Source organism: Hemitrygon akajei, chromosome 14 (assembly GCF_048418815.1).
Source record: "Hemitrygon akajei chromosome 14, sHemAka1.3, whole genome shotgun sequence".
NCBI lineage: Eukaryota > Metazoa > Chordata > Chondrichthyes > Myliobatiformes > Dasyatidae > Hemitrygon > Hemitrygon akajei.
The window spans coordinates 94777582-94805335 of NC_133137.1; the positions used below are offsets into that span (position 1 = coordinate 94777582).

Consider the following 27754-nt stretch of genomic DNA (forward strand, 5'->3'; position numbering starts at 1 on the left):
ATTCCATCTGCTATTTCTTTGCCCATTTTTCTAATCTGCCCAAGTCCTAATGTAGGCACTCTGCTTCCTCAACACTACCTGCCCCTCCATCAATCTTCATATTGTCTGCAAGCTTGGCCACAAAGCCAACAATTCCGTCATTCAAATCACATTGACATATAACATAAAATGCAGTCCCCACACAGACCCCTGTGAAACACCACTAGTCACTGACAGGCAACCAGAAAAGGCTCCCTTTATTCCCACTCTTTGCCTCCTGTCAATCAGCCAATGCTCTATTCATGGTAGTATCTTTCCTGTAAAACCATGGGCTTGTAAAGTAGCCTCATGTGTGGCACCTTGTTAAAGGCATTCTGAAAATCCAAGTACACAACATCAAGTGATTCTCCTTTGTTCTTCCTGCTTGTTATTTCTTTAAAGAATGCCAACAGATTTATCAGGCAAGATTTTCCCTTAAAGAAACCATGCTGACTTTGGCTTATTTTATCAGGTGCCTCCAAGTACCTCAAAACCACATCCATATCAGCCCAACTACTGAGGTCCAACTAACTGGCCTATAATTTCCTTTCTTCTGCCTCTCTCCCTTCTTGAAGAATGGACTGACATTTGCAATTTTTCAGTTCTTTGAACCATTCCAGAACGCATTGATTCTTGAAAGATCATTATCAATGCCTCCTCAATCTCTTCAACCATTTCTTTCAGAACCCCAGGGTGTAACCATCTGGTCCAGGTGACTTATCTATTATCAGACCTTTCAGTTTCCCAAGCACCTTCTCTTTAGTAATGGCAACTTCATTCATTTTTGTTCCCTAACACACTCGAACTTCCAGCATACTGCTAGAGTCTTCCACAGTGAAGACTGATGCAAAATACTTATTCAGTTCATCCGCCATTTCCTTGTCCTCTAATACCTCCTCTCCAGCATCATTTTCCAGCAGTCTGATATCTACTCCGAAGAACTTTATCCTCTAATATCATTGACCAGCTTACCTTTGTATTTCACCTTGTCCTTCTTTATGACTTTTTTTAGTGGGTCATCTATCATCCATTGCATTACCCTACACCAAGCACTTATCTGGACCACATGCATGAGCCTACATCACTCAGCCTGTGTCCCCATGAGTCCAGCTGTGTGGCCTGCACAGCAACTAGAAGTCTGCAGATAAACAACAAGTGCATCTATCACAGAAAATCCACCTCCAAAAAAAAGCAAAGTTGAAATTGGCTGTATCTTCTGTCATTGTTGTTATACATACTATCCATTATCTATTGACACTTACTTTAAACCCACTGACTCCTATAGCTACCTGGACAACACCTCCTCCCACCCTGTTTCTTGTAAGAATACCATCTCTTTCAGTTTCTCCATTTCTGCTGCATCTGTTCTTGAGACAAGGCTTTCTATTCTAGGACTTCTGAAACATCCACTTTTTTCAGCATTGTAGCTGCTCTTTAGCTATAGCTGATGAAACCTTCTCCTGCACTTCTGTTCTCATGTCACTTCTCCTCCAACACAACAAAGAAAAAGTTCCCTTGGACCTCACCTTTCACCCTATCTGTCTTCATATTTCCGGCAGTTGCTGCACAATTCCACCAGCAGTCACATCTTCCTCTTCCAACCCTTTTCTGCTTTTTGCAAGGACTAATTTGTCCATTGCTCCCCGCACATCTATCCTTAACCCTGCACTACCCCCTGCAACCATACAAGTTGTGACACCGCTTACACCTGTTACGTACCCTGTAACTGGGTCACTTACCAGCAAAGATAGAGAGGTCCGTTGAAGTCTGATGGTACTATTTTTAGCAGTATTTATTGATAAAAATACACAAAATAATATCAATGCAAACGTATAGATAATATACTTCGTCAATACTAAATCTAAAAGCGCGGGTATAATAATAATCAATAAGAAATAGCTCTATCGTTGTCTAGGGGATAATGTATTGTCCGATGGAAATATAAAAGTCACTGTAGTTCATTCAAGCTGCAGCTTTTTGGTTGGAGAGAAAGACGGGTTAAAACTTGCCCATTCCTTTTATGATGTCAATCCTTCGAGAGTCGTTGGGAGTTGATTTCCCCGTTGTAAGCTAAAAACCGTTCTTCTGTGGTAAAGGGCCCACCGATTCCAGGGCAAATGGAAAAGGACGCACGTGGCCTTTCCACCGGTTTTTGCTATTACGGGATCGCTAGCCTTTCTTCTGGTGCGTCTGAAGGGGCTGTTCCTCAGACCCTCTTTTATCCTGACTCACAGGGTCTCAGATGTCAATCAGGGTGGGATGATGCAATCCCTCCACCAAACCCCACCCTCGCTTCATTGCCTGGGGGCTTCGATGCATCGTACAGGATTCAATACACAAGTCCGTCTCCAAGAGACAATAGCCGTTATCAATGGTTCTGCCTTTCGGAGGCCAGGACACATTCCAAATTCTTTGTGGATTCTGCATGTCTTTCTCTCATTGCCTGGATCTCCTGACTCGAATCAATAGCGATCCTGCCATTCTCAAAAAGGAGGGGGCCACGGGCATAACACACCCCTTCTGTCACCAACATCCAGAGGCCTAAAGAGTCATTCCAGGTGAAACAGAGATTAAACTTGTTGGCCAGAAAGAACTACAATCTATTAATAAGTAAACAGTAATGAGGCAAGGGTGGTGGAAACAGATGAAGCAAAAGTCTTGTTCTTGTCATCTGCTTGTAGGAATGGAGGTGGCCAGTTTTTGAGACCATTTTCGCTGCTACCATCAGCTGTCTGGCCTTCTGAGTTCCTCTGGCATTTTGTAAACTGTTTGGTGAACTGATTCATACAGTTAGGGTCTGCCTGGGTCATAGGGGCATTATACAGGGGAATGCTGCACCATTTGCCACCATCTCTCACCGTTGTGGCAAACCTCCAACCGGTCCACTCTGAAATGTTGTCTGCCCATTTATTCCTCTCTGTGTCCCTTTTTCTTTTCCCCTACACCGTTCCCTGAAGGATGGCCTTAGAGAGTCCACTTGATCTTGTTATGAGGCCATACTATCTCAGTTTCCTCTTCTTTACTGTGGACAGTCGATCTTCACGGTGTCTCGTGCTGGGTGATGTTTTTTTGTATTTTGTCATTTGAACATGGTCTATATAGGAAATGCCAAGGAGCCTTCTTGAAGCATTTCATTTCTACTACCTGGATCCTCTTTTGCAGTTCTGCTGTCGAAGTCCATGATTCACATGCATACAAGAAGATGTCCTGATTTTTGATGTGATTGGCTCCTCACTGTTTCTCATCAACTTGGTTTTGTCTGCACTGATCTCCATGTCATATCTGGTAGATGTATCATTCAGGCAGTTCACAAGGCAGGTCATTTCATCCTGACTTCTTGCCAGCCCATCAATGTTATTGACAAACCCAAGGTTGGTTATGATCTGTCCTCCAATCCTGATTGTGCCAATATGATCTTCGAGAGCATCTGCCATTATTTGCTCCAGGAAAATGTTGAACAGTGTGGGTGTAAGGAGGCAGTACTCTCCAACCATGCCATGAACAAGTACCACACTGCTAGCTTTGGTGTAGAACTGCTTGATGGTTTGGATCATCTTCTAGCCCAGGTTACATCTCATTGTGGCCCAGAGTGAATCATGCCCTATTGAATGCCTTCTTGAAGTCTATGAACACATGGAAGATGTCCTGTTGATGTTAGTTGTATTTATCATACAGTACTTGGAGGTTGAATATCTGTTCTTTTGTACTTCTTCCACTTCTGAATCTAGCCTGCTCTTCGGTGATTATTTCTTCTGCCTGTGGTCTGTCTATTCAAGACGACTTTCAACATTACTTTGCTTGCATGGCTGCTAAGACTTATGGTTCCATAATTCTGGCACTGCTCTAAGTCAACTTTCTAGGGGTGATGATGAATTATTTTGTCCAGGGTGCTGGGCATTCCCAGCAAGGCATTTGATAAGGTACCCCATTGCAAGGCTTATTGAGAAAGTAAGGAGGCATGGGATCCAAGGGAACATTGCTTTGTGGATTCAGAATTGATTTGCCCATAGAAGGCACAGAGTGGTTGTAGACAGGTCATATTCTGCATGGAGGTTGGTCACCAGTGATGTGCCTCAGGGTTCTGTTCTGGGACCTCTTCTCTTCGTGATTTTTATAAATTACCTGGATGAGGAAGTGTTGGGATGGGTTAGTAAATTTGCTGAAGACACAAAGGCTGGGGGTGTTGTGGATAGTGTGGAGGGCTGTCACAGGTTACAGACTAGTGGGACATCGACATGATGCAAAACTGGGCTGAGAAGTGGCAGATGGAGTTCAACCCAGATAAGTGTGAAGTGGTTCATTTTGGTAGGTCAAATATGATGGCAGAATTTAGTATTAATGGTAAGACTATTGGCAGTGTGAAGGATCAGAGGGATCTTGGGGTCCGAGTCCATAGGACACCAAAGCTGCTGCGCATGTTGACTCTGTGGTTAAGAAGGCATATGGTGCATTGGCCATCAACTGTGGGACTGAGTTCAAGAGCCAAGAGGTAATGTTACAGCAATATAGGACCCTGGTCAGATCGCACTTGGAGTACTGTGCTCAGTTCTGATCACCTCATTCTCGGAAGGATGTGGAAACTATAGAAAGGGTGCAGAGGAGATTTACAAGGATGTTGACTGGATTGGGAGGCATGCCTTGTAGGAATAGGTTGAGTGAACTTGGCCTTTTCTCCTTGGAGCAGCAGAGGATGAGAGATGACCTGATAGAGGTGTATAAGATGATGAGTGGCATTGATCATGTGGATAGTCAGAGGCTTTTTCCTTCAAGGCTGAAATAGCTAACATGAGAGCACACAGTGTTAAGGTGTTTGATAGCAGGTACAGAGGAGATGTCAGGGGCAAATAGTTTGTTTTTTTTTACACAGAGAGTGGTGATTGCGTGGAATGGGCTGTCGGCAATGGTGGTGGAGGCAGATGCAATAAGGTTTTTAAGAGATTCTTGGATAGGTACATGGAGCTTAGAAACATACAGGGCTAATGGGTAACCCTAGGTAATTTCTAAAGTACATGTTCAGTACAGCACTGTGGGCCGAAGGGCCTATATTGTGCTGTAGGTCTTCTATGTTTCTATTCCCCACTCTGCCAGATCCTACATGCAGCAAAACCTTTGTCTTTATTAAAATTCTTCTTCTCTCATTGGAACAGCACAGTAGTTTTGTGCCATCAAAAGTCACTATGGCCACTGTGAATGCAATGTTTTACTATCGCCAATTTCTCCCGGTAACCCAAATGGATACAGCTCCTGTGCTCCTTGATGAGAGTTTCCACCATTCAACTTGTCTGGCCAATTTATGCTACTCCACATTCACAAAGAATTCTTTAAACGTCAGCCATCCTAAGTTCCAGGTCATCTTTTACCCACATAAGCTGTGACTTGAGCTTCCTTATAGGTTTGTGGATGGTATTAATCCAGTATTTCTTCAGAATCCTGGTAATCCTTCCAGAAACCACAGAAATATAGGAAAGACAGGCATGGCTTTTGGGACTGACTGGTGAAGGAAGCCATTGAAATAAAACTAGAGAAAAAGAATTTTAACAAACACAAAGGTCTCACTCTAAGTAAGAACTGGAGTTCAATTGTAAACAAGGTAGGACAGTGGAAAACTGATTGGACGAGAGCTAACCAATGAGAAGGGACGGGTGACAGTGTACAAATACCCAAATACCACTGGACTAGACATGCATAGGCATCATCCCTGATGAAGATGGCAAAGTTTGTCATTGAAACGATTAAAATAGATACATGTACCCAGCTGGAAGCCGAGAAGAATGTATTTGTCATATACTCTGGGAAAGCCCTGGATCCTTTTTTTAAGAAAAACAATAACTTAAGAAAGTAAGAATCAAATTGACAAAGGAATTACACTTAAACAGAGTGCATAAATTAAATACTGCAGGTTACAAAACAAATTAACCAGTGACACTTCAAATACAATATGTCAGCAAGTTCAGAAGCCTAATCGCCCAAGGGAAGAATTTGTTCCACATCCTGACCGTTCATGTCTTTATGTGTCAGAGTCTCCCCTGCCCAATGTCAAAGAGGATGCTGGATGGTTATGTGGGATCCTTAATAATACTAAGGGCTCTGTGCATGTAGCACTCCTGATAAATGTCTCTGATGGATGGTAGGGATACCCCTATGATCCTCTCAGTGCTCTCACTGTACGAACTTCAGTTCCGATGTTTGATGTTTAGTTGCTCCCATACCAGATGGAGATGCAGCTTGCCAGGACACTCTCAATCGTGTTCCAAAATTTGGAGGGGTGGGGGGGTTGGTAGACTCACTTGCCTCAATCTCCTTAGAATGTGGTGGCACAGTTGTGGCTTCTTGTTCAGTGAGGTGACATTGAGAGACCAGGTGAGGTCATCCATGATGTGAACTCCCAGGAACTTGATGTACTTAACTCTCTCTACAGAGGAGACAAGTATGTGTAGAGGGAGATGGTTCATGTGCACTTTCCTGAAGTCCACAAACATTTCCTTGGTCTTCTCCACATTCAGACATAGGTTGTTCTTCTCACACCAGTCCGCCAACCGTTCCACTTCCTCAATGTACTCTGTCTCAATGTTGTTGCTGAGGCCAACCATTGTTGTGTCACCTGCAAGCTTGATGAACAGTTTGAGCTGAAAGCTGCGACATTGTCATGCACTAGCAGTGTGAACAGCAAGGGCTGATCACACAACCCTGGGGAGTGCAGGGCTCAGCGTAATGGGACTGGAGATGTTGCTGCCCACATGGGCTGACTGGGGCCTTTCTGTTAAGCAGTTCAGGATCCAGTTACAGAGGGAAGTTTTGAGGCCCTGCGAGGACAGTTTCCCCACCAGTTTCTGGGGTATGATGGTGTTAAATGCCGAAATTGTAAAAGTCTATAAACAGCAGTCTAGCATATGAGACACATTTTCCAGGTGGCACAGGACAGAGAGGAGGGCGGAGGCTATTGTATCTTCAGTGGCATGATTCAAGCAATAAGCAAACTGGAAAGGGTCCAATAAGGCTGGGATAAAGGCTTTAATGCACTCCATGACCAGCCACTCAAAGTATTTTATAATGGTTGATATTAATGCCACCAGACAATATTCATTTAAAAATGTTACTGTATGGAGAGCCATAATGCAATACTACAATCAGAAGCTGACACAGGTCAGTCAAATGGCTTTGCACCAATGAAACTGAAATATCAGGGAGTGATCTGACAATGGAAGATTCCATCAAATGCAGCTCTTTGTCATCTCAACAAAATTATTAGGGTAGAAAATTTTATGAAATGTTAAAAATAGAAAACATTTTGATTATGTATACTTTCAAACTTATTTATAAGCCAAAGCACAGTAAGTATGGTTTGGAGGTAGAAATAAATTGATTTAAAAATTAGACGTGCTTCACTTATAACATTACAAAATGTGCTTTCAGATTTATGGCAAATTATAAAATGCAAAGCAAAATATAAATGACTAATAAGACAGCAGTGTAAGATCTGTCAACAAAATGACTACAGTTAAATAATAAAGCATCCGAATATATTCAACTTTTGTGAAAAATTATTGAAATTACTCTTTCTCTCTTCAAAGAATTGTCACAGATTCAAGGTGTGTTTGCAAAAAAAAAAATGTTCAACATAAATTCTGGTCTAATAAAGCTGTAAAAGCTGAATAAATTGAATTATCAAGTGCACCACAGAAATGACTGTCCATTGTTCCGGTTGACATTTTGCTGCCTTACCTGTCGAATAATACTTTTCACACAAAGAATGGGAAGTCCCTGGTAACTGGATTTGATGATCCATTTCAAAAGATGATGACCCAGCACTTCAAATACCATACAGACATCTGTAACGTAGTTAAGGAGGAAAATACTCCGATCTCATTATTTTCTATGCTTGGTTATACCGTACATTAATTCTTCATAGTTACTGCTGATCCTATTTCTCATTAATACGAGGAAGTAACTAATACTCACAATGAAAATATTGATCTTGGAAAAATTACAAACTCTACTGTTCAGACATGTTCTCCACCAAATACCCATCATCTGTTACCGCTGTGGTACATACAGTGCCTATCAAAAGTATTCACTCCCCTTGGAAGATTTAATGCTTTATTATTTTACAAACATTGAATCATAACAGATCTTATTTGGCTTTTTTGATGCCAATCAACAGAAAAAGATTCAAAATGAAAACAGATTTCCACAAAGTGATCCAAATTAATTACAAATATTAAACACAAAATAACTGTTTGCACAGGTATTCACCATCCCCCCCCCCCACTTTAATATGACATACCAAATCATCACTGGTGCAGCCAATTGGTTTTAGAAGTCACATAATTAGTTAAATGGAGATCTGTTATTGGAGACCCATCTGCAGTCAAGGTGTTTCAATTGTCTGTAGTAAAAGCACACCTATATCTGGAAGATTCAATTGCGGGTGAGTCAGTGTCCCGGCAAAAACTATACCATGAAGATAAAAGAAAACTTCAAGCACCTCTGCAAAAAGGATGTTAAAAAGCACAAGTCAGAGATGGATGCAAGAAAATTTCCAGGTCACTGAATATCCCTTGGAATACAGTTAAGTCAATCAACAAAAAAATGGAAAGAATATGTCACAGCTGTAAATTTGCCTAGATCAAGCTGTCCTCAAAAACTGAGTGACTGTGAAAAGAGGGAACTTGTGAGGGAGGCCACCAAAAGACCTATGACATCTCTGAAGGAGTTACAAGCTTCAGTGGCTGAGATGGGAGAGACTGTGCAGAGAACAACTGTTGCCTGGATGCTTCACCAGTTGCTGCTTTATGGAAGAGTAGCAAAGAGAAAGCCACTGTTGGGAAAAAAACGCACATGAAATCTCAAGCAACAAACACAAAATGCTGGTGGAACACAGCAGGCCAAGCAGCATCTACAGGGAGAAGCGCTGTCGACATTTTGGGCCGAGACCCTTCGTCAGAACTAAAAGGAAAGATAGTAAGAGATTTTAAAGTAGGAGGGGGAGGGGAATGCAAAATGATAGGAGAAGACCAGAGGGGGTGGGGTGGAGCTGAGAGCCAGAAAGGTGATTGGCAAAAGGGATACAGAGATGGAGAAGGAAAAGGATCATGGGACGGGAGGCCTAGGGAGAAAGAAAGGGGGAGGGGAGCACCAGAGGGAGATGGAGAACAGGCAGAGTGATGGGCAGAGAGAGAACAAAAGAGGGGGGGGGGGGGGGGGAAATACAAAAACAAAAAAAAAAACTAAATATATCAGGGATGGGGTAAGAAGGGGAGGAAGGGCATTAACAGAAGTTAGAGAAGTCAATGTTCATGCCACCAGGTTGGAGGCTACCCAGCCGGTATATAAGGTGTTGTTCCTCCAACCTGAGTGTGGCTTCATCTTGACAGTAGAGGAGGCCATGGATAGACATATCAGAATGGGAATGGGATGTGGAATTAAAATGTGTGGCCACTGGGAAATCCTGCTTTCTCTGGCGGACAGAGCGTAGCTGTTCAGGGAAACGGTCTCCCAGTCTGTGTCGGGTCTCACCAATCTATAAAAGGCCACACCGGGAGCACCGGACGCAGTATAGCACACCAGCTGATTTTAAGTTTTTTTAAGTTCCCTGGACCCACTGCCTTATTTTCACCATGGACATCCAGACCCTATATACCTCCGTCCCTCACCAGGAAGGTCTCAAAGCTCTCCGCTTCTTTTTGGATCCCAGACCTAACCAATTCCCCTCTACCAGCACTCTCTTCCGTCTAGCAGAATTAGTTCTTACTCTCAATAATTTTTCCTTTGGCTCCACCCACTTCTCCAAACCAAAGGTGTAGCCATGGGCACCCACATGGGTCCCAGTTATGTCTGCCTTTTTGTTGGCTTTGTGGAACAGTCCATGTTCCAAGTCTATATGGGTATCCGTCCCACTCTTTTCCTTCGCTACATTGACGACTGCATTGGCGCTGCCTCCTGCACGCATGCTGAGCTCATTGACTTCATTAACTTTGCCTCTAACTTTCACCCTACCCTCAAATTTACCTGGTCCATTTCTGACACCTCCCTCCCCTTTCTTGATCTTTCTGTCTCCATCTCTGGAGACGGCCTATCTACTGAGATCTACAGACTCTCACAGCTACCTGGACTATTCCTCTTCCCACCAGTCTCTTGCAAAAATGCTGTCCCCTTCTCACAATTCCTCCGTCTCATCTTCTCTCAGGATGAGGCTTTTCATTCCAGGACGAAGGAGATGTCTTCCTTTTTTAAACAAAAGGGCTTCCCTTCTTCCACCATCAACTCTGCTCTCAAACGCATCTCTCCCATTTCCCACACATCTGCCTTCACCCCATCCGCCCACCACCCCACTCGGGATAGGGTCCCCCTTGTCCTCACCTACCACCCCACCAACCTCCGGATCCAGCATATAATTCTCCATAACTTCCACCACCTCCAACGGGATCTCTCTACCAAGCACATCCTTCCCTCCCCCCCCCCCCTTTCTGCTTTCCGCAGGGATCGCTCCCTATGTGACTCCCTTGTCCACTCGTTCCCCCCCCCCCCCCCCCCATCCCTTCCCACCGATCTCCCTCCTGGCACTTATCCTTGTAAACGGAACAAGTGCTACACCTGCCCTTATACTTCCTCCCTCACCACCATTCAGGGCCCGAGACAGTCCTTCCAGGTGAGGCGACACTTCACCTGTGAGTCAGCTGGTGTGGTATACTGCGTCCGGTGTGGCCTTTTATAGATTGGTGAGACCCAACGCAGACTGGGAGACCATTTCCCTGAACAGCTACGCTCTGTCCGCCAGAGAAAGCAGGATTTCCCAGTGGCCACACATTTTAATTCCACGTCCCATTCCCATTCTGATATGTCTATCCATGGCCTCCTCTACTGTCAAGATGAAGCCACACTCAGGTTGGAGGAACAACACCTTATACACCGGCTGGGTAGCCTCCAACCTGATGGCATGAACATTGACTTCTCTAACTTCCGTTAATGCCCCTCCTCCCCTTCTTACCCCATCCCTGATATATTTAGGTTTTGTTTTGTTTTTGTTTTCTCCCCCCTCTTTTTTCCTTTCTCTCTGCCCATCACTCTGCCTGTTCTCCATCTCCCTCTGGTGCTCCCCTCCCCCCTTTCTTTCTCCCTAGGCCTCCCGTCCCATGATCCTTTCCCTTCTCCATCTCTGTATCCCTTTTGCTAATCACCTTTCTGGCTTTCAGCTTCACCCCACCCCCTCCAGCCTTCTCCTATCATTTCACATTTCCCCTCCCCCTCTTACTTTCAAATCTCTTACTATCTTTCCTTTCAGTTAGTCCTGACGAAGGGTCTCGGCCCGAAACGTCGACAGCACTTCTCCCTATAGATGCTGCCTGGCCTGCTGCGCTCCACCAGCATTTTGTGTGTGTTGCTTGAATTTCCAGCATCCGCAGATTTCCTCATGTTTCCCACATGAAATTTCAGCTAGTTTGCCAGAAGGCATGTCAGAGAATCTGAAGTCAGCTGGAACAAGGTTCTATGGTCTAATGGAACCAAAATTGAGCTTTTTGGCTATTATACCAAATGCTATGTTTCACACAAGCCAAACACCACACATCATCAAAAATGCACCACCCCTACCTTGAAGCATGGTGGTGGCTGCATCATGCTTTGGGGATGCTTCACTGCAGCAGGACATGGAAGGCTTGTGAAGGTAGAGAATAAAATGAATGCAGCAAAATACAGGGAACTCCTGGAGGAAAACCTGATGTGGTTTGCAAGAGAACTGCAACTTGGGAGAAAATTTGTTTTGCAGCAAGACAATGACCCCAAGCATAAAGCCAAAGCTACACAGAAATGGCTTAAAAACAACAAAGTTAATTTCCTAGAGCAGCCAAATCAGAGTCCAGACCTCAATTCAACTGAGAATTTATGGCTGTTCCCTCACGATCTCCCCGCAATCTGACAGAGCTTGAGCAGTTTTGTAACAAAGAATGGGGGAAAAACTGCAGTGGCCGGATGTGCAAAACTGGTAGAGACCTATCCATGCAGACTCAAGGCTGTAATTGTTGCCAAAGGTGCATCTACTAAATACTGACTTGAAGGGGGAGAATACTTATGCAATCAATTATTTTGTGTTTTATATTTGTAATTAATTTAGATCACTTTGTGGAGATCTGATTTCACTTTGACACAGAAGTGTCTTTTTTCTGTTGATCAGTGTTAAAAAAGCCAAATTAAATTCAATGTTATAAAACAATAAAACATGAAGACTTCCAAGGGAGATGAATACTTTTGATAGGCACTGTACCTGCACTGGCACTCAATCCATCAAGATTTTTAATTTAAAATTCTTATCTCAAATCACTTAATGAACAAGTCTTTTCCATCTCTCTGTAATATGCTTGAAAAGACTTCTAAATAGGCAATTACCCTTTATTATGAGATGTCTGTAAGGCTGCTATTGGAGGCAAGGTAAGATATTACCTTAAAAAAGTTTATACCTGTAACAAATCTGTAAAAACTACAATTTCTCAGATTTCTATATTTTGTAGATACAGGTGAGGTGTCAAGAGGTCAATAAATGTGGAATTCTATTCAAGAAAGGCAGCAGAAATAAATTGTGATAATTCTGAGGATCAAGATTAAGCTGTATTTGGAGTAGTAGGAATGAATCAAGGATAGTTAATGTGAATTTATTATGAGAAGGATCCTACCTGATTAATTTCATTGACTTTTTAAGGGAGATAACTAAGTGTGTAAGTGAGGATAATGGAGTTGTAGTCTACATGAACTCCAGTAAGGCCTTTGACAAGGCCCACATGGGACACTGGTCCAAAAAGTTAAAGCCTTTGGGATCAAACCAATTTGGCAAACTAGATCTGAAATTGGCTCTTGATTGGAAGCTGAGGATAATGGATAAGGATTGCCTTTTGTGACCTGAAGCCTGTGACTAGTAGTGCTATAAGAGATCAGTGCAGAGACCCCTTTGTGTATACTTCAGTAATCTGGATTTGAACGTTAACAGTATAATTACTAAGTTCTGAAATGATACACAAATTGGTGCTGTTAACTGTGAGGATTATCATCATCTACAAAATTATATTGATGACTTGATAGGATAGGGAGGAAAATGGCAGAGGGAATTTAATCATGCAAAAGTGTGAGGTGATTCATTTTGGTAGTTCTACTAAGCATCGATATACATAATGAATAGTAGAAAAGAGGGGCCTGGGATATATGTTCAAGTATTCCAGAAGGCAGCAGTCCTACTAGTTACAATAGTTAATATGACACAAGGAGTATTTGCCTTTATTAGCCAGGGCTTTGAATACAACAAGGTCATTATATAACTTTTATACATCAATTAGGCCACACTGCATACACTCTGTTCAGTTCTGATCACTGGATAGGGTACAATAGGAAGCACCAGGATATTTTGGGATAGAATGCTTCAGGAATATGTAGAAGCTGGCTGGACTGGAACAGAGAAGGGGAGTCTGACTGAGGTACATAAAATAAGGAAAGGCATATACAGACTAAAAATATAAAAAAACTTATCTGCTTCGCAGAGATGTCTATAACCAGAGGCCATAGGATTTTGGTAAGGGCTGTGAGACATGGCGTACTTGGGAGTTTTTTTTTTACTCAGAAGATAGTTGAAATATGAAAAACACTACAAGGGTGGTGGAAATGGTACTCTCACAACATTAAAGTAATATTTAGATGAACATTTGAAATGCAAAGGCATAAAAGGTTCGGTCTGAATGCTTTAAATAGGATCAGTATAGATAGGTACATGACAATTGCTTGGTGGTAGATAGCAGAAGGTTGATTATTAACTAGTTAACCAGGAACAATAATTGTAGGTTGCTGTTTTACAGTGGGATGGCACTTACGGGATTTGCTTTGAAAGTTTACAAGGCAATCTTTTCTACTAATATTTGATCAAATTACAGCCAAATTAAAATCCATTTTTGGCTAATTAAAACAGTCCTTTCTCTTCTCCCTACAATTCAATCAAAATTCCCTTGCCTAAACACGGGTACCCTTGGTAGCTTTACTATTGAGAGAAAGACTTCCTGCAGGAACACATTCCCAGTTGGATCATGAGTTTGATTGGGAAAAAGGATTGAAGTTACAAAAAAAATAAAATCACAGTACAGTTTTCTTGGAATGCAACCCCTCAGTAACATGAAGGTTTATTATATTCAGACAAATAAGCAAAGCAAACACAGACTGGATACTACATTTCTGTCTGAACTGTACATCCCCACTTATTTAATCATTTTAACTCTCTTTATGGTGTGACACATGAATATTTTTTTAAAAATTAAATACACTTGTGTTTTAAACTTAAGTCTCAAAAATATTGTACCATTTGATAAATCTACAATTATCCCCACTTCCAAATACATTCCATACATTAGCACAAACTCAAAACCATAGTCTTCTAAATATTTCCAACACCATGGATTCCAGTTAAGTGGGCCATCAGTTAATTGGGGCAGCTGCTTATTTGGAACCACTCTTAAAGACCAAAAGCACATTGAGAATATAGCCAGGATTCTAAGTCATTTAATTGGGGCAAGAAGACTGTTGCCAAACAATTTCTAACTAGTGTCAGTCACATGCACTTGTGTGGCTGTTAAAACACTACAACATGCTCAGAGCAAACATTTTTTAAATAGTATCAGTTGAATGTACTTGTGTTTAAAAAAGCAGTGATTTTTGTCACTGATAGTTGGCGAGAAATAAGCAGCACGACAATTCAGAACTGTTTTGCTCATGGTAGTTTCAAGCATTCAGGCTCAGAAATGCCAGAAATGGCCGGGACTGAAAATGAAACTATTTCAATACTTTAACAAATTAAGAACAAAGAATTTGAAAGTTTCAACAATCATCTTGAATGTTACAATGAAATGAAGATATGGAGAATGCAGTCATCCAAAGCATTACATGAAGGCAGTCCATCTGCATAAATAACTGCATAGTGGCAGGACAGTGAAATGCAACCATTTGTGAGGAAACAGTGGAGTGCTGCTGTTTAAACTACAGAGTAGCTTTTGGCTTGTTTAATTTAATGTATATGTATGCCCTGGTTAAGATTTTTAAGCTGTAGGTATTTCATTTTAACAGTTCCTTAAGAGCAGTCTGTTCTGCTTTTAGCATGTTTGGGTTTAAACTAATGATAAGGGGCTACATTGTTCAATTTTGGAATGTTGTGTCAGCCAATCAGGATGATGGAATTGGGAGAAGATTCTAGAGAACACTAATGTGGGGTCCTTTTGGCGGGAGCTGGGAGAGGATAGGAGGGAAGATGGCTGAGGATGCCATCCCTGTCGCACAAGGTGCTTGGTGCAGATAAGTGGCTTCAAGCAGGAAGGACCAATACTCGCAAGGGGGAGTCCATTTGTTTGAGGTGAATTCTAGAGCGGTATTTCGAAGGTGGTGCGTGCTTTCATGCAGACCATGGGTCCAGCGTGCAAGTTAACGAAAATTTCAAGATGAGCTCCAACTTATGTGCGCATTTGGACTGAGTTAACAGTTATGGGCACTTTTTATATTTTTTTTCCTACTAACTATTTGACAAAGCAGACGTTTGTAAGTATACCTTCCTTATGCAGTGTATGATCTGTTATTTCTTGCCGACAGCTAATTGCATGGGGGCAGTATTTACACAGTGTTCACACAGACTGGGGTTTGGGTGGTTGAGACGTCCCAACTTCCCAGTTTTGGTGGGACCCAAGTCATACTGATCCTGGATGTACGGAGTTTGAAAAAGGTGGCTTTCTCACCACTGAGTCCAGTGGCTGTTAGGTCAGGTATCGGTAGCTATAGCGAGGGACTAACAAGTTGCATCTCTAGAGACACCAGAAAAAAAGGGTTCTCATATATAACATACATAATATTTAAGGACATTGAAATATCCAAATTAACCAGAATACAATCTGATATCCTTAGGGGAATACTCAGCAAGGCAATATGGGGTTGCCACCACCCCCTACATAGATAGCAGGAATTTGAGCGGCAAATATATATGAAAATTAAAGACAATTGTAGGAATAGTAGTTTGTACTCGGCAGTGATTTAATACTGGGATCACTAAGAGTTTAGATGAGATAGCTAAAGTGCATCCAGATGTTTTGTGAAACTATATATATAGTCTCAACAGAGAATGAGTTACACTCAATCTCATCTTAGAAAATGAAGCTTACCAAGAGGGTGATGCATTAGCAGGTAAACTCTTTGGAACCAATGACCATAATTCTATCAGTATCAAGACAGTTAGGAAAAAAGGACTTGTCCCAAATTCACATCATAAATTGGGGAAGGCAAATTTCAATAGCATCAGAGAGGAATTCACATATTTTCTGAGTTTGCAGGTAAAAGACCTTCTACCAAGTGGGTGGGTTTGAAAAATAAGACAGGAAGAGACAGGGCCAGTTGGTTCTTTTTCAAGTGAAGGGCAAAGCCTGCAAGATTAAGTAACCATGACTGATGAAGAATATGAAGAGTTTGATCAGGAAAAAGAAAACATGTCAGGTATAGGCAGCTGAAATCAACTGGAGGAGCGCAAGGGATGTAGAAATACATTGAGGGGAATTAGGAGGGCAAAATGGCCCATAAGGTACTCCTCACAGATAAGATAAAGGAGAATCCTAAAAGTTTCTATAAATATACTAAAGGTAAAATAGTAGCTGGGATGAGAGTAATTCTCATTAAAGATCAGTGTGGTAATCTATGTATGGTAACATGGGTATTGCAGAATATTTCTTGTCTGTAATTAGTGTGGCGAAGGCAACTGAAGTTATCAAGTTGCGGAGAGGGAACACTGATAACCTGGAACATATAACATTATAAAGGAGGAGGTGTTGGTTGTTTTGAAAGGCATAAAGGTGGATAAATCCCTGAGGCCCAATCTGGTATGCTCTAGGACATATATGTCAAACTCAAGGCCCGCGGGCCAAATCCGGCCCGCGGTGGAATTATCTTTGGCCCGCGAGATAATATCTAATTACTATTAAAGCTGGCCCCAGTAATCGAAGCGTCTATGGCTTATGATATGGCTAATGCTGAGTTTATTCAGGTACCAGGTTTTCAGGGTTCTTAGTGTTTATTCGGCAGTCTTCTTCATAAGAAACGGAATTTGTAAAGTGAAACACTTTGTAGTTATAGCAGAGACTGAGACACATGAGAGGAGGCTGAAAAAACGGAGGTAACGAAAGCTGCGTTCGCAGGCTTCCGACTGATCCGGCCCGCATGAAGCTGCATTTTGCTCAATCCGGCCCGTGACCTAAAATGAGTTTGACACCCCTGCTCTAGGATGTTGTGTGAAACAATGCAGGAGACTGTTCTACCTTGGCAGAGAATTCTCTATCTTTGTTAGCTGTAGGTGAGGTACTGGGAGACTGAAGGATAACTAATGCCATGCCCTTTAATTAAGAAGAGCAACAGAGATAAGCCAAGGGAGCCTTATATTAATGGTGGGGAAACCACTGTAAAGGATTGAGGGACAGAACTTATTTACATTGAAAAGGCAAGGACTGGAATGGGTCAGTCAGCATGGCTTTGTGTGGGGGAAATCATGCCTCAAAATCCCACTGAGCTTTTTTTTTGAAGAGGTAACTAATTGCAGTCATGAGGCAGGGCAGTAGACACTATCTACATGGATCTTGGCAAGGTCTTTGATAAGGTTCCACACAGTAGGCTGATCCAGAAGGTTAAAACACATGGGATTCAAGGCAAGAGGGTTGTTTTGTAGGTTGTAGGCCTATAACAAATGATGTGTCACAGGGATCTGTGCTAGGTCCTTTATTCCTTGATATACATATTAATAATCTAAAAGCAAATACAGATGGCATCACCAGCAGTAGATAGTGAAGAAGATTGTCTATGGTTACAAAAGGATGTCAATCAACTAGAGTATTGGGCAAGGGAAGGGCAGACGGAATTTAATTCTGATAAGTGTTAAGTGATGTATTTTGGGAAGTTAAACCAGGGGACATCGTACACACTAAATGCGAGTCTTTGCAGACTGTTGATGAAGTACGTAGTTCCCCCAAGGTGGCAACACAGGTAGATAAGATACTTGTCTTCATCAGTCAAGGTACTGAGTAAAAGAATTGAAACATCACATTACAATTGTATAAAATGTTGGCTAGGCCACATGGCAGGAAAACTGAGATTACACTAGAGAAGGTGCAGGTTCACAAGATATTGCCTGGATTGGAGGTGTTGAGTTATCAAGAGAGATTGGATAGGCAGGGTCTGTTTCCCTTGAGTGAAGGAGGTGAGAGATGACACCAAATAGGAATATACTATTATAAGAGGTATGCATAATGTAGACAGCCAGTGAAGATTTCCCATGGCAGAATTATCTAAAGCATAGACTTCGGGAGAGAGAAAATTTCAAGCGGTAGTTTTTTCATACAAAGACCAGTTGGTATCTGCATTGAGCTGCAGAGGATGGGTGGGAAGCATGAACAATATTAATGTTCAAGAATCATCTGGACCAATATTTGAATGAGAAATACATGAAGGAAAATGGAACTAATGCAGCCATGTGGAAGTATTATAGCTGGGCATGCAGGACGGGATAAACACTGTGGGCTGAAAGGTGTTTCTTTACTGTACATTTCTTTTTAAAACTATAAAAGAATTTTATAATTGACCCTTCAAATGTACCATCAATAGCCATAGACAAAGGCTTTTTGTGAGAGAATGGTACACAATTCAAAATATTCTATCTAATGTTCTGTTTTGATTATGACAGAACGTTTAAGGCAAGTTTATACAAGGCAATTTAACAGAATATACAAATATAGTAACGCTATATTTAACTCAAAAGATTTCTGAAGGACCTTTACAAGAATGCTATGATATTTTGAACCAGAGAAAGTAAATCACAAAAGGATACGTATTCCATTCATGCCAGAAAGTTTGAAATCATCAATTAATTGCACCACCATGTCCTTATTTGGATCACTGGGATCACTTTCTCGTACCTAAGAACATAAAAACAAACAGGATACCATCTGTTATACTTAAACATATTGAAAATATAACTTATTTAGTCACATACTAATTTATACTTGGAAAATTACATATATATTATTCTTCTAATATAAAAACTTACTTCATAAATTCTTAGGGTATTAAGTTCACAAAATAATCTAAACATCCATAAATAAATAGAAGATCAAATGCAATACAATTAGAGGTAAAACTGTTTGAAATAGCTGTTAGTTTTATATCTATAGCCCTGCTATACTCTCATTAGAATCAGATACATTGCAAAAATCAATGCCAGTTTATGTTCTTAATTTCAATAAAATTTAAATACCAAAGGAACTTTAAACTCTTACACATGAAAAAGATACATAAAGAATACACTACCTATGTAATATCACACTTTTACTGTTTTGATTTGTTGCTATATTTTCATTTGTCTGCATCATATAAAAAGAAACACATTAACCTCAAAAATTGATGTCATATTTAATTTCATTATTGCAGAGCACTGTGAAATTGTCCAAAAAGACTTTAAAAATGTGGTTTTGACAATAAAACAAGACCTACATTGTTCCTAATAGGAACATTCTTTAAGCTATCAAATAAACTGCTGCTTCAAATCATAAACATGAGAAAGTCTGCAAATGCTGGAAATTCAAAGCAACACACATAAAATGTTGGAAGAACTCAGCAAGTCAGGCAGTACATATGGAAATGAATAAACAGTCGATGTTTCGGGCTGAGACCCTTCTTCAGTCCTGTGTAATCACTAGATAATGGATTTCCTGACAATGAGTTAGGAGAATAGCAAGCTTTTGACCATGTTGCTGCTGCAAACGCAACTAATTTTGAATTTGGAAAAGAGATTGTTTTAGAGTGTTGTGTATTTAATATTTCAGTGATATTTCAGTAATAGTGTAACTATATTGTATTGTTAAATTAAACATTGGCTGTTGTTCACATAATGCATTGCAGGTTATCTGTACAAATACGTAGATGGCATACATCATGCAACCACGTGATACGTGCGTGCCTCACTCGAAGTAAGAATGAACTAAAACACATCTCTCAGCTCCCTTGTTTTCCTTTTAATTAGTTTTTGTTTTGGAGTATAGAAACAAAATGTGAGTAACTGTCAATTCTTGTTCACTTTGTTGGAACATTTGAAGCTTCTAGTGCTGTCTGTGAATATGGATTCAGTCATATGAATTCAATCTAATGTAAATTCATAAACCAACTAGAACTGGAACATTTGGATGATCTAATGAGGATTATAATGCATCTTTTATCTGGATACAAAGTTAATCTGGACAGATTACAGACAATGAATTTGTAATAAAGACAGATGAGAAAAAGTTTATGAAATGTGAATAAATAAAATCAAAATATGTGATTTATCAGCTTTCATTCTCAATATTCATAGATGCAAATTACAAAAGTAATCACTGAAAGTGCCGTGCAGTTTTCCTGCTCAGAGCAATAGTTGGTCTGCATCACTGTAAAAAAAAAGGAAATGTTGCCCCAGTGGCACAGTATTTCATTTTACTCTATACAAGTCTATGGCTGAATAACAATACATTTGAACTTGAACATAAAAAGCCTCAAAGGAGCTTGCCTGGATGGAGTGTGGGGGGAGGAAGTAAGAAACTAAATACAAGCATCGACTCCAAAGACCAAAAATCTCAAAACAAGATATATAAAAAATACTTTATTACACAGAAAGTATGAACCAGTAGGCTCTAGAGAGATAATAAAGTTGATAGCATCTTAATAATTTTGAAAATCTGTATAAATGTAATTAGGTTTAACAAGTTTAGAATACCTTTCAAAATCAGTGAAGCATACAACCTTCACCTTGTGTCAGTCACTAAATGTGCAGTAACCAAAGTTAATTGGAAGTACAACATTTTTAATTCCACTTATAGGACCTGGCTGTCAATGGCAAGACCAGCATTTATTGCCACTCATTCAAGGACAAGTAAGGAAGAAAGGTAATGAGCTGCCTTACAGAATGACTGTAGAATGACAACAGACTTAACTGAAAAACCAACACCATGGCTATTTACAAGAGGATGAGCAGACTCTGTTTCCTATGGAAGCTGAGATCCTTCAATGAGTGCAACAGAATGCTGGAGAATTTTTACTAGTCTATTGTAGCGAGTGCAGTCTTCTTTGCTGCTTTATGTTGGGGGAGCAGCATAGGTGCTGGTGATGCAAAAAGACTAAATAAGCTCATCATGAAGGCAGGATCCGTCCTTGGCTACAATCCGGACTCTTGAGTTAGTGGAGGAGGGGAGGTCACTAAACAAACTGCTTTTCACTTTGGACAATCTCAGACATCCATTCCATAACCTTCTGAATAAGCAGTGGAGCACCTTTCCAAACAGTTTCATACAGCTTCACTGTCATAAGGATCGTTACAGAAATTCTTTCCTACCAAATGCAATAAACATATACAGCAGTTCATCTCTGTGCGACAGGAGAACACACATCATAGTGCAATAGTCTCCGCTTTATTATTTCATACATTATTATCGTACATTAGTGCATTATTGTGTATATTATTATTCTGTACATTATTAATAAAGTCTGCATGCTGCTAAGTGTGTTTTTAAATGTTGCTGTTGCAACAAAAGCATTTCCCACTCAGGATCAATAAAGTACTTTTATTATTATTATTATTGTTTAATTCTTTTGGTGAAGGTGCTCCCACAATGCTGTTGGGCAAGGGGCCAGTGTTTAGATCAAGTGGCAATGAAAGGCCGGCAATATGGCCTCTTCTAATTACTACTATCAAGGAGTTGCTACAGGAGCCTGAAGACTCAATGTTTCAGGAACAGTTTCATCCCCTCCACTATCAAATTTCTGAATGCAAAATGTACCCATAAACACTAGTTCAGTATTTTTCCTCTCTTTTTTTGCATTAATTTAATTTTCTCTTCTTTTTCAAATATACTTACTGTAATTCATAGTTTTTATTATTATAGAAACATAGAAAATCTGCAGCACATTACAGGCCCTTCAGCCCACAATGCTGTGCTGAACAGGTACTCAGAAATTAACTAGCGTTACCCATAGCTTTCTATTTTTCTAAGCTCCATGGTACCTTTCCAGGAGTCTCTTAAAAGATCTTATTGTATCTACCTCCATCAGCATTGCCGCCAGCCCATTCTACGCACTCACCACTCTCTGCGTGAAAAACCTACCCCCGACCTCTCCTCTGTACCTACTTCCAAGCACCTTAAAACTGTGCCCTCTCGTGTTAGTCATTTCAGCCCTGGAAAAAGCCTCCCACTATCCACACGATCAATGCCTCTCATCTTACACACCTCTATCAGGGACCCTCTCATCCTCCATCGTTCCAAGGAGATAAGGCCAAGTTCACTCAATCTATTCTCATAAGCCATGCTCCCCAATCCAGAGAACATACTTGTAAATCTCCGCTGCACCCTTTCTATAGTTTTTACATCCTTTCTATAGTGAGGTGACCAGAACTGAACACAGTACTCCAAGTGGGGGCTGACCAGGATCCTATAAAGCTGTAGTATTACTTCTTGGCTCTTGAACTCAATCCCACAGTTAATGAAGGCCAATGCACCGTATACCTTCTTAACCACAGAGTCAACCTGCGCAGCAGCTTTGAGTGTCCTATAAACTTGGACTCCAAGATCCCTCTGATCCTCCACTCTGCCAAGAGTCTTACCATTAAAACTATATTCTGCCATCATATTTGACCTACCAAAATGAACCATCTCACACTTATCTTGGTTGAACTCCATCTGTCAATTCTCAGCCCTGATTGAATCCTGTCAATGTTCCGCTGTAACCTCTGACAGCCCTCCACACCATCCAGAACACCTCCAACCTTTGTGTCATCAGCAAATTTACTAACCCATCCCTCCACTTCCTCATCCAGGTCAGTTATAAACATCATGAAGAGAAGGGGTCCTGGAACAGATCACTGAGGCATATACGAGGAAATCTGCAGATGCTGGATAGTCTTACTATCTTTCCTTTCAGTTAGTCCTGACGAAGGGTCTCGGCCTGAAACATCGACAGCGCTTCTCCCTATAGATGCTGCCTGGCCTGCTGCGTTCCACCAGCATTTTGTGTGTGTCACTGAGGCATATCACTGGTCACGGACCTCTATGCAGAATATGACCCATTTACGACCACTCTTTGCCTTCTGTGGGCAAGCCAATTCTGGATCCACAAAGCAAGGTCCCCTTGGATCCCATGCCTCCTTACTTTCTCAATAAGCCTTGTATAGGGTACCTTATCAAATGCCTTGCTAAAATCCATATACACTACACCTACAACTCTACCTTCATCAATGTATTTAGTCACATCCTCAAAAAATTCAATCAGGTTCGTAAAGCACGACCTGCCTTTAACAAAGCCATGATGACTATTCCTAATCATATTATAACTCTCCAAATGTTCATAAATCCTGCCTTTCAGGATCTTCTCCATCAACTTTCCAACCACTGAAGTAAGACTCACTGGTCTATAATTTCCTGGGCTATCTCTACTCCCTTTCTTGAATAAGGGAACAACATTGCAACCATCCAATCCTCCTGAACCTCTCCCATCCCCATTGATGATACAAAGATCATTGCCAGAGGATCAGCAACCTCCTCCCCTCACCTCCCACAGTAACCTGGGGGTACCTCTCATCTGGTCCCGGAGACTTATCCAACTTGATGCTTTCCAAAAGCTTCAGCACATCCTCTTTCTTAATGTCTATATGCTCAAGCTTTTTAATCCACTGTAAGTCAGCCATTATTATCAGTCTCAAGGGGAGAAAGAAATGGGCAATAAATGGCTGCATGCTGAAAACTGAATAAATCAATAGATGAATGAATAGACTTCAAGTTGATCTCTATCAAAGCAGTGATGTATTGTACCTGAAGGAAATGTTAGAAATTGTTCTACAATTAAATCTATCCTGGGAAAGAAGGATGGGAGAGTAGGGCCCCTGGTCCTCTGGTGACTCAAAGAAGAGGGTCTCTTCAAACATATGACTGAAAAGCAGTGAGCAACATGGAGAAGGATTGATTTTTTTTCACAACAATGGGAAAACCTAGTAAATGCACTATAACATGTCATACATTGCAAGTCCCTCTGTAACTTTTTAAACAGAGGCTTTTAAAAACAGAGGTTTTTTTCCCAGGGCTGGAATGGCTAGCACAAAAGGGCACAGTTTTAAGGTTCCTGAAAGTAGGTACAGAGGAGATGTCAGGGATGTCTTTTTTTTAAATGCAGAGAGCAGTGAGTGCGTGGAATGGGCTGCCAGCAACGCTGGTGGATACAATAAGGTCTTTTAAGAGACTCCTGGAAAGGTACATGAAGCTTAGAAAAATAGAGGACTATTGGTAACCCTAGGTAATTTCTAAGGTAAGGACATGTTGGGCACAGCTTTGTGGACCGAAGGGCCTGTATTGTGCTATAGGTTTTCTATGTTTCTATCCCTACAATCGCCAAGATCCTTTTCCGTAGTGAAAACTGAAGTATTCATTAAGTATCTCTACTATATCCTCCAGTTCTATACACACTTTTCCACTGCCACACTTGATTGGTCCCATTCTCTCATGTCTTATCCTCTTGCTCTTCACCTGTAGATTGCCTTGGGATTTTCCTTAATCCTGCTCGCCAAGGTTTTCTCATGGCCCTTTCTGGCTCTCCTAATTTCATTCTTAAACTCCTTCCTGCTAGCCTTATAATCTTCTAGATCTCTATCATTACCTAGTTTTTTTGAATCTTTCGTAAGCTTTTCTTTTCTTCTTGACTAGATTTTCAACAGCATTTGTACACCACAGTTCCTGTACCCTACCATCCTTTCCCTGTCTCACTGGAACGTACCTATGCAGAACGCCACACAAATATCCCCTGAACATTTGCCTCATTTCCGTACATTTCCTGAGAACATCTGTTCCCAATTTAACTTCCAAGTTCCTGCCTGATAGCTTCATATTTCCCCTTAGTCCAATTAAACACTTTCCTAACTTGTCTGTTCCTGCCCCTCTGTAAAGCTATGGTAAAGGAGATAGAATTGTGATCACTATCTCCAAAATGCTCTCCCACTGAGAGATCTGACACCTGACCAGGTTCATTTCCCAATACCAGATCAAGTACAGCCTCTCTTCTTGTAGGCTTATCTACATATTGTGTCAGAAAACCTTTCTGAACACACCTAACAAATGCCATCCCATCTAAACCACTTGCTCTAGGGCGATGCCAATCAATATTTGGGAAATTAAAATCTCCCACCATGACAACCCTGTTATTATTACACCTTTCCAGAATCTGTCTCCCTATGTGCTCCTTGATGTCCCTGTTACTGTTGGGTGGCCTATAAAAAAAAAACACCCAGCAGAGTTATTGACCCCTTCCTGTTCCTAACTTCCACCCACAGAGACTCAGTAGACAATCCCGCCATTATGTCCTTCTTTTCTGCAGCCATGACACTATCTCTGATCAGCAGTGCCAAGCCCCCAGCCCTTTTGCCTCCCTCCCTTTCTCTTCTGAAATGTATAAAGCCTGGCACTCTATGTAACCATTCCTGCCCCTCTGCCCCCTCCTCCATCTCTTCTGTTTGGTTCCCACCCCCCAGCAATTTTAGTTCAATCTCTCCCCAAAAGCCTTAGCAAACCTCCCTGCCACAGTATTGGTCCCCCTAGGATTCAAGTGCAACCTGTCCTTCTTGTAGAGGTCACGCCTGCCCCATAAAAGGTCCCAATGATCCAGAAATCTGAATCCCTGCCCCCGGCTCCAATCCCTCAGCCACGCGTTTATCCTCCACCTCACTTTATTCCTATACTCACTGTTGTGTAGCACAGGCAGTAATCCCGAGATTACTACCTTTGAGGTTCTGCTTCTCAACCTCTTTCCTAACTCCCTATAGGCTGTTTTCAGGACCTCCTCCCTTTTACTACCTACGTCATTGGTACCAATATGTACCATGACCTCTGGCTGTTCACCTTCCCACTTCAGGATACTGTGGATGCAATCAGAAACATCCTGGACCCTGGCAACTGGGAGGCAAACTACCATCAGTGTTTCTTTCCTATGTCCACAGAATCGCCTGTCTGACCCACTAACTATAGAGTCCCCTATTACTGCTGCCTTCTTTCTTTCCCTAAGCATCTGAGCCACAGGGCCAGGCTCTGTGCCACAGGTGTGGCCACTGCTTCTTCCACCAAGTAGCACCCCCCCCCCCACAACAGTACTCAAACAAGAGTACTTATTGTTAAGGGGGCAGCCATAGAGGTACTCTCTGGTATCTGACTCTTGCCCTTCCCTCTCCTGACTGTTACCCACATCTGCCTCCCGAGGTCCCAGTGTGACTACTTGCCTATAGCTCCTCTCTATCACCTCCTCACTTTCCCTGACCAGACAAAGGTCATCAAGCTCCAGCTCCAGTTCCAGTTCCCTAACCCAGTCCCTAAGGAGCTGCAGCTCGACACACCTGGCACAGATGAGGCCTTCCAGGAGGCTGAGAGACTCCCAGACTTCCCACATCTGGCATGCAGCACAGAACACCAGCCTCAAAGACATACTTCCTGTTTCTACACTTCACAGGTAACCTACCTCGCCTCGACCCATTATCGCTGAAGCCCTGTTGACCCAAAGCCCTCCTACTCTGTCGCCTGCTTTTCCAACACCCGCTCTAAAAAGCTGTCTCCTTTTAAACTCTTCACGCTGGTCTAACTTGCTGACGTCCATGCGCTTGCGCAGTCATCCCTTAATTAAAAAATGATCTACTGCAATGCACTGCTGCTACAAAGCAACAAATTTCATGAGATGCTAGTGATATTAAACCTGATTCTGATTCAGTATCTTTCAAAGTCAGGATAGTGTACAGTTTGGAGAGAAACACTGCACAAGGTGTTATCGTCATGTACTTGTTGCTGTCCTTCCTAATGGTAGAAATTGAAGGTGTGGAAGGTGCTGGAATACTGCAGTGCATTTTGTAGATGGTGTTCAACTTCACATGAATACTGTGCATTCAAGGAGGAAATATTTGACATACTCCTGACCTGTGCCTTGTAATTCACGACAAAGTGTTCAGTAATATGATGCGATTTACTTGCCAAAAGTTAGCCAGACTATGACTGTTGTAGTCACAGTGATCATGTGGCTGGCCCAGGTGACTACAGAATAATGATAGTGAGGGACTCAATAGTAAATGTCGAGGATAGGCAAATAAGCCCTCTCTTCTTGAAGGTGGTCATTTTTGGCGCTTTGGTCACTTCTACACCTATGCCCAAATTGCTGCCTGAGTCTTTCTGTATGCAGGAATGGGCTGTTTTCTTTGCTGAAGAGTTCCATTGGAACTAGATAATGGCAACCTCAGGGAATATCCCTGACTTTATGACGGTATTATGGCTTCTGACCTTATGATGCAAGAAGGCCATTAGCAAATGCACAATTAACACAAACTCCAGACAAAAGAAAAACATGAGCAATGATTTAGAAGTCTATTGCTTCAGAAAAAAATCAAAATTCCCCGTATAAAATAAATCAGTTCCCAATTCAATTCAAAAATCACAATTAATAGGTAAACTGAGGATTGCCAGTCCTGCTTTGGAGTATCCTGTAATTAATCAATGTTACGTTCAAACAGCCAGAGAAAGACTGTTAAGCAAAAGAAAATCTGCAGATGCTCGGAAGGCAAGTAACTCATACATAAAATGCTGGAGGAACTCAGCAGGCCAAGCAGCATCTATGGAAAAGAGCATAAATAATGCTCCTGCCCAGACCGTTCATCAGG

The 27754-nt window shown here is 41.5% G+C and overlaps 1 protein-coding gene across 11 annotated transcripts in view; it reads right to left on the reverse strand.

Moving 5' to 3' along the window:
• The window catches only part of LOC140738806 (SRSF protein kinase 2-like), a 201307-nt gene that overhangs the window by 68549 nt on the left and 105004 nt on the right, over positions 1-27754 (reverse strand). For all 11 annotated transcript variants that reach the window (XM_073066665.1, XM_073066663.1, XM_073066664.1 and 8 more), the window contains 2 exons: positions 18887-18974; positions 7741-7847 (listed from right to left, as the gene is read on the reverse strand). In XM_073066665.1, coding sequence (XP_072922766.1) covers positions 7741-7847; positions 18887-18974 — 195 coding nt within the window. The remainder of the gene's footprint in view (positions 1-7740; positions 7848-18886; positions 18975-27754) is intronic.